Source organism: Dreissena polymorpha, chromosome 5, assembly GCF_020536995.1.
Source record: "Dreissena polymorpha isolate Duluth1 chromosome 5, UMN_Dpol_1.0, whole genome shotgun sequence".
In the NCBI taxonomy this organism is placed as follows: Eukaryota; Metazoa; Mollusca; class Bivalvia; order Myida; family Dreissenidae; genus Dreissena; species Dreissena polymorpha.
In genome coordinates this window covers 86,582,254-86,590,404 of record NC_068359.1, presented here as the reverse complement: position 1 = coordinate 86,590,404, position 8,151 = coordinate 86,582,254, and the positions used below count along the sequence as shown (strand labels likewise).

The 8,151-nt window shown below is 38.1% G+C and overlaps 1 protein-coding gene across 1 annotated transcript; it reads left to right on the top strand.

Moving 5' to 3' along the window:
- Positions 1-346: 346 nt before the first annotated feature.
- Positions 347-7,581, top strand: LOC127831424 (uncharacterized). The gene is made up of 10 exons (XM_052356408.1): positions 347-466; positions 1,321-1,392; positions 1,749-1,829; positions 2,201-2,274; positions 3,011-3,094; positions 4,363-4,634; positions 4,922-5,133; positions 5,308-5,491; positions 6,981-7,148; positions 7,337-7,581. Exons 1-10 carry the CDS (start codon positions 347-349, stop codon positions 7,579-7,581), a joined length of 1,512 nt encoding a protein of 503 aa, XP_052212368.1.
- Positions 7,582-8,151: the final 570 nt, after the last annotated feature.

Below are 8,151 nucleotides of genomic sequence, written 5' to 3'. Positions count from 1 at the left end.
TGGTTGTTAGATAAAATTGGTTCCCCATTTCCATAAAAATCTCTGAATTGTAGAAAGAAGTGAAACAAAAGAGATGGGTTATAGATACAAGTAGCTACTGACTACTAGTTGAGTTAGGGTCTTTTGGTTGATATTTATAAAGTTGTGAATCTATCTCATATATTGCTTGCTGCTTGTTATTTACTTTGCTTGGAGCCATAAATGTTTTTTAATGAATTGTCTTTGGTTTCGTGTAGGTCGACCTGATAACCGGCCAGTGTCCCTCTGCATCGAATGGGAAGAGGAGGAGCTCGTCCACCTCATCAAGGAGAGGTATCCGGTGCTTGCAGGCAAGCAGTTTATGGTAATGATTGGTGCTGCGCGGAATCGGCTCCTCCCCCTCGCCCAACTTACTACCCGTCACATAAAAGACGCAAGACCAAGTAGACTGGCATGCCTCTGGGTCCTCCCATCAGAGGAGGTCACTGTGAGTTGTCTTGTTTCAAGATATATTGTATAAAACCCTGATACAAAAAATAAAAAGGGATCTATTGTCTGTCTGTCTGTCTGTCTGTCTGCTGTCTGTCTGTCCTGTCTGTCTGTCTGTCTGTTGTCTGTCTGTCTGTCTGTCTGTCTGTCTGTCTGTCTGTTCTGTCTGTCTGTCTGTCTGTCTGTCTGTCTGTCTGTCTGTCTGTCTGTCTGTCTGTCTGTCTGTCTGTCTGTCTGTCTGTCTGTCTGTCTGTCTGTCTGTCTGTCTGTCTGTCTGTCTGTCTGTCTGTCTGTCTGTCTGTCTGTCTGTCTGTCTGTCTGTCTGTCTGTCTGTCTGTCTGTCCTGTCTGTCTGTCTGTCTGTCTGTCTGTCTGTCTGTCTGTCTGTCTGTCTGTCTGTCTGTCTGTCTGTCTGTCTGTCTGTCTGTCTGTCTGTCTGTCTGCTGTCTGTCTGTCTGTCTGTCTGTCTGTCTGTCTGTCTGTCTGTCTGTCTGTCTGTCTGTCTGTCTGTCTGTCTGTCTGTCTGTCTGTCTGTCTGTCCTGTCTGTCTGTCTGTCTGTCTGTCTGTCTGTCTGTCTGTCTGTCTGTCTGTCTGTCTGTCTGTCTGTCTGTCTGTCTGTCTGTCTGTCTGTCTGTCTGTCTGTCTGTCTGTCTGTCTGTCTGTCTGTCTGTCTGTCTGTCTGTCTGTCTGTCTGTCTGTCTGTCTGTCTGTCTGTCTGTCAAGCCTATATAATTTCTTACCAAGTCACACATCTTTATTTTCTATCAGCACTCATTTTTCAATTCCTGTATGTTTTAGGCTTGTTTCAGTGTCAGGTATTGTTATATTTTACTGTATTGTTATACATTTAAGGCAGCCGCTGAGACTGTGACAGTTACACCAAGTGAGGTCATGGCAACTGAGGCTGACGAGCCCACCATACAGGTGAATTTTTTTTAATATAAGGCTCAGTATAAATGTACTTGTAGCTCTTCACCATCATCAGTAGATTTTCATATTGACAAGCCTTGCAATGATGCGACTGATACTTTTATTAGACTTATCTTCTTGACCTTTGGTTTTAAAGCAAAATATATAGGTATGCAGTGCATGATAAATCCCTTTGCCAAAAAGAAGAGACATGAAATCAAGCATATGTACAGCACAGCAAATTCATTTTAAGTGACTACGCAAGTCATACTAGTATTTAGTTTGGGTTTGTTTCAGTGTCAGGTATTGTTATATTTTACTGTGTTGTTATATATTATTGTAATATTTTACTGTGTTGTTATATATTTCAGGCAGCAGCTGAGACTGTGACAGACACACGAAGTGAGGTCATGGTAACTGAGGCTGACGAGGAAGAAGAGCCCACCATACAGGTGAATAAGTGGGGCAAGACACTAAAAATTCAGGGTCATATTTAGAGGTATTTTAACTAGTTAGTTAACTATTAAACCGTGGTTTAAGACTATAATGTGCACTTTGCTTGCCATACCCAAAGCCTTTCATACACCATACCTGGTGGTTCTGTGGTTGACAAAAGTAAAATAAGCCATTGTAGAGTTATTGCCCTTTTTACCCTTTAAATGTCATTTTGTGTCTATGCTGATAACTCCAAAATTACTTGCGGTATCGCAATGACACTTCATGGGGTTAAAATAGTGTTGATTTGGGTACTTGTAAGCCTTATGCCAATATCAAAAACACATGACCTATGAAAATACCAATTGAACAAGCACTTTATTTCCAGAATGGATTCTACGAGGCTGGTACACCAACAATTCTTTTCCGTACTTTGCCAATGAGCATGCTGGACGCTACACGGTGAGTTATTCTTTTTTGGTGCGCCTTAATAGGTAACCAACATACACCATGGCCCTTGCTACACTTTGGGGGATTGGGGCCGGGGCCCTTAAAGGGGCGAATTTTGCGTCATCCCTGTGCGAAAAGGGGAATTTTAGAAGATCTTTTCACCAGCCATTCAGCACTTAAAATTTCTATATTTTAATGTAATTTTCATAAATACACATTAAATCAAAGGTTAATAGCACAATACCAGCTGGCAACTAAGGTATAAAAGTAAATAAAAAAAACTTTTCTTTTTAGCGGGAAATTTTAGCTGAAATAGGGGAAAAAGTATACTATTTTAAGGGGGATACTATTTTAAGGGGGGAATGGGGCAGAATTTCGGCCCCAAAAACGGCCAAATAAGGGCCCTGCACACAATTAAACCCTGGCATCAAAATTATATTGCAAGTCAGATTGTGTGTTTTACTAGTGTGGGTTTCATCAGGTCAAGTTTTGGTCCTTGGAGTTAATTTGTATGTAATGAATACTAAGGACATGCAAATATATTTTTTTGGTAATTGGCTTAACTTTATGTATTAATGGTTATTTGAAAAGTTGCAAAAAGGCTATTATTAATTACGTACAATTGTTAACTACATTATGTACTATTTATATTTCAAACCAAGTTCTGATATTGAGGGCTAAACTGTTTGAGGTAAGGGTCAATTTTTCATGTTTTAAGATTTATATAACAAACTGATTTTTTTTCTAGGAGCCTACTACTTGCTTCCAATGAGGAGACAGATGCTGAAGTACCAGAGGAAATCCCTGAGGTGAACCTCAGTAACAACATAGAGTAAGATAAATATGCAGTAAATAAGTGTTCATATAAATAGTTCATATGGTATGCAAATGTATACCAAACGGAAACACAATGAACATATATTAGCAATATCTTTACAAAATACATCCTTACAAGTCTAAAACTCTTAAAGAAAACTCTAAAGAACGATACAGATAAACTAATTTGTATGTCTATACTGGGAGACATATTGTTTTTGCCCTGTCTGATGATTTGTTGGTTTGCGTAAAACTTTAAAATTGACTGTAACTTTAGAACTATTGCAGATAAGAACTTGATATTTGGCATCCATGGGGTTGCATATTCTAAGTGAGACAGGTCAAGGTCATCCTTCAAGGTCAAAATTGCTCATTGAAGATAAACTATAACTTTTTGAACAAGTTCATTCAGATACTTCGTATTTGATATGCATATGTATCTCATATAGCTGAACATTTGGAGTAGTGAATTGGTAAGGACAAGTTCACTAATCCAGGTCAAAGGATATGTACATCTTAAAGATAAAATACTTAACATTGGCCAAAACTTTGGAAGGTGAATGTCATCTTAAAAGGTCAAAGGCCAAATAGAGAGGTAAAACTCTTGTCATTTTAGATATGCCAAAACTTTTGTACCAGTTGATGATGATACATCATTTTGAGATGCATGACTATGTCATGCAGTCGAACATTGTAATTGGTAATATGTCAAGGTCAAGGTCATTCCTCAAGGTTTAATACTTAAAATTGGGTATAACTTTTGAACATTTATAGATACAACTTTATATTTTAAATGCCTGTGAAGTTCAGACAGCCTTATATTTTGAGTAATGACCTTTCAAGGTCAATGTCATTTTCAAGGTCAAAGATCAAAATAAGGGCCAAGCAGTAAGGAGGACATTATGGTGTTTCACAAACACATCATGCTATTTATGTAACCGAGATCTTTCTGATGAATTGACTTATCTTCTTGGAATTTGATATATAATGGGAAAAAGGAGCTTCTGATTATATCATTCAGACAACAAGTGATTTACTTCTCATATTCAATGACCACTCATGTTATATCCTTTATTTATAATATTGACAAAAGTGTATGCATCTCACAGATGTGCATCATTTGAACTATCTACTTCATGTTACTATGAAAAAAATGAGAATCTTGCAGTCCAGACTTTGTGATTGGTTTGCACTATGATTTATAGATCATTTTTATTGAAATGGCATTGAAATGGTTTTTTATTAATACAGGTGTTGTCAGTTTGACATGCTTGAATGTTTCAGCCCAACTTCAGGCGTACCATCCCTAGGTGAGACCATCAGGGAGCATGCGAGCCTCTTTATCAGTCAGGATATGGAGGATCCTTTTCACATAGAGGTGCGAAGGAGCCATGTTTTTAGGGACGCTCTTCAGTCAATTCGTTTTGCTCAAGGGGACCTCCACAGCCCTTTACGGCTGACCTTAACTGGAGAGGAGGGTGTTGACCTTGGGGGTCTACGGCGTGAATTTTGGTCGCTGTTCCTGAACCAGGCCACAATGTCCTCACTCTTCACAGGTATGTTATATATTTTCAACGCTTGAATATTCAATTGTAATTTTTCTACAGTGGTTTGTCCTTTCAACACTACAAATACAGGCCAAGTTATGAAAAGAGTCACATTTTAAAAGACCTTCACCCTTGTGTTACACAAATAAATTCCTTAAAAAAAAGTAGGTTAGATAGGTTTCCATTATCAATATTTGATAATTGGGCAGTTGTGTGAATTGTGTGATTCAAGCCAAAAGCAATAGCTTAAAAAAAAGATGTTAGCCCGAAGATTTTATATTTGGTATTTATTTCAGGCAAGGCTGGCCGCTTGACTTTAGCCAAAAACTACATTGAGCTGAAGCGGGGCACCTTTCGCCACCTTGGGCAGCTTGTGGCCCTCTCCATCCTCCAAGACGGGCCTGGACTGCCGATTTTTGCTGATGTTGTTGTCAACCACCTGCTAGACAGGAGAGTCGGTCTGGATATAGAGGACCTGCCAGACAGTCTTGTGAATTCACTGAAGGAGGTAATTGAGTTTTCAATGGTTTGATTTATTGCATAGTTATGCTTACGGTACAATTTTGGTTTTTACTTCCTGGACAGAATTCTTAGAAAATTTGGCTGTTGTTTGGTTGAGTAAGTCTGATGAATTCATGAAATTCTGTATGTGATTAATACAGAATGATGAATCTATTTGCAGATGGACGATTCACCAGACCGGGAGCTGGCAGGCCTCTACAGCAACCTCTTTGATGAGGCTTGTGCAGCAGGATTTAGCCTGCCAACAAACCGGTTCAGCAGGGCTCATATCCCGCTGCTGAAAGGCGCCTTTGTTGAAAACCTGCTGGGAGGTTGCCTGGCAGAAATGGAGCAATTCAAGGAAGGTAGGTCTATTTGTTAAGGCTCTCATGTACAAGGGAGGATCAAGATTTACATAGACTTTTGCAATCATTTTAATATGGTTCTTTCAGGAAAGATGAAACTTTGCGAGCAAGTAAAACTATCCTTTCTTGTCATGCATGAAAAAGTTCAACAGCGTAAACGCTTTGTATGCAACTTCGCAGTTATTTGTATAAAGGGTAGTGTTTCAGGGCATGTAATAATGTTGTTACGATGTCATTTCATAGATACGTCTTAAGGTATTGAAATCTTTATTAATGGTTCATTTTGTCTGCAAGAAGATGCCACTTAATTAAGAAATTCAAATTACTTCATTGAATGCATTTTTTTCCAACTATGTTACTGTATACTTGCAACACATTAAAGTGGTGTTATGATAATAACCGCTCAGCGCGACAACATCATGTCTTGTGTTAACTTTTTATTGTGACTAGTGTCATGTTTGACATTCTAGTTTCACTATTGAATTTAACTGTCACTAAAAAAATAAATGTAACTATCATTACAAAAAACACTTTCTATGACACATGGTTAAATAGTTCTCCCTACCTTTTTGCCTAATTTGCCAAAAAAAATATTTTTGTGGGACTTATGATGAAGCCGTTTGACGTCATATTATCAACAGCTTTTATCAGACATCCATTACTGTAAAGATAGGATTTCGAGTATCAAGCTGCAATTCCACCCAAACTACTTGATTTAATCAAAGAAACAAAAGTTTACATCATTCTATATCACTCCTTGTTATTACAATTTTTAATGACTTCTCCAATGCAGTTGTTAGTCTTAGCTATAATATTCTAAATGGGGTTAATATACAGGATTTTTATGTCCCCTATATATAGTAGTGGGGGACATATTGTTTTTGCCCTGTCTGTCGGTTGGTTGGTTGGTTGGTCTGTACGTTGGTCTGTTTGCGGCAACTTTAACATTTGCAATAACTTTTGCAATATTGAAGATAGCAACTTGATATTTGGCATGCATATGTATCTCATGGAGCTTCACAATTTGAGTGGTGAAAGGTCAAGGTCATTCTTCAAGGTCAGAGGTCAAATATATGTAGCCCAAATCGCTTATTTTATGAATACTTATGCAATATTGAAGATAGCAACTTGATATTTGGCATGCATGTGTATCTCATGGAGCTACACATTTTGAGTGGTGAATGGTTAAGGTCAAGGTCATCCTTCAAGGTCAAATATATGGGTCAAAATTGCTCATGTAATGTCACTTCTGCAATATTGAAGCTAGCAATTTTATATTTGAAATGCATGTGTATCTCATGGAGCGGCACATTTTGAGTGGTGAAGGGTCAAGGTCATCCTTTAAGGTCAAACGTCATATAGGGGGACATTGTGTTTCACAAACGCATCTTGTTTTATCCTTAGATAGGACATCACAGTCTTGTCAATGAACTTGTACATGACCTTTTTTATACTAGATTATACATTGCTTTTGTTTCAAAATGAATAGGTCTGCAGACACACCAGATCCTAGATGTTCTGCAGGGTAACAAAGATGGGGTCTTCCTCTTTCTGAGTGGCAGGAAGAAGGAGGTCACTGCAGCAGCAGTCCGAGATCTGCTGCAGTTCAACTACAGAGAAGGAAAACACAGGCAGCTAGATGAGGAAACAGCCCAGGGTTTCCGCACCTTTCTTTAAGCGACAAAGGGTAATTAAAAATAAAATCATCTATTTATCTTTCTGTCATTTAGTCTAATTATTTTGTTTGCTATGTTCACAGGCATCATACTTTTTCTGGCTGACAATATTTATTCTACTGCTGACAGGAGACATGCATATTAAGGTCAGTGTTGTTTATTATTTCAGGATCTGCTGCTACGGTGAATGGCTTCACTTTGAAGCCGCATGATGTTCTAATGTGGATGACGGGTGCTAGAGCCATCCCTGCCATCGGCTTCCACAAGAAGATTGAAGTCTTCTTCGGTGAAGCAACCAGGGTAAACACATGTGCCCTGGTTGTCACTCTTGGACCTCGCCCACCAGCAATTGAAAACATTGTTCAATATTACACTGAACTGGTTATGAACAGTAACACATTCCAGTTACAGTGAAACTTTCTTTTCTCTCCTGCACATCAGTGCTTCAATTTTGAAACACTCGAAGTCAAAGTTTTGTTAAATCTTCTTCAAACTTGTCACTAACTATCTTTTTTCTTTTTTTTTTCTCCTACCTTGCAAACTTTGGAAAAAGTCTCAGGAACTTTAATCAACAAACAGAGGCCTTATTTGATTGACTGATAGTTGGTTGTTGGCTTGCATGATTGATTGATGGATTAATAGTTGTCTTTTTTAATAACCTGTATTCCAAATGTTTAACAGATGACATATTCACTACCTTGCTGTATATATGTAAATATGCTGATGACTATAATCAGTTTTGTGAATACATGTACATAATGCATTCCTAAGCTGTATTTCTAACATGGCGTCTGTTATATATGTAAATATGTTGATGACTATAATCAGTTTTGTAAATACATGTACATAATGCATTCCTAAGCTGTATTTCTAACATGGCTTCTGACTGGTAGAACAGCTATTTGTTTTTCTTTTCATCAGAGAGAGCCTTCAGATATACACGCTACCAAGAAAAGAGATCTTAATTTTTAGCTCACTTGAGCA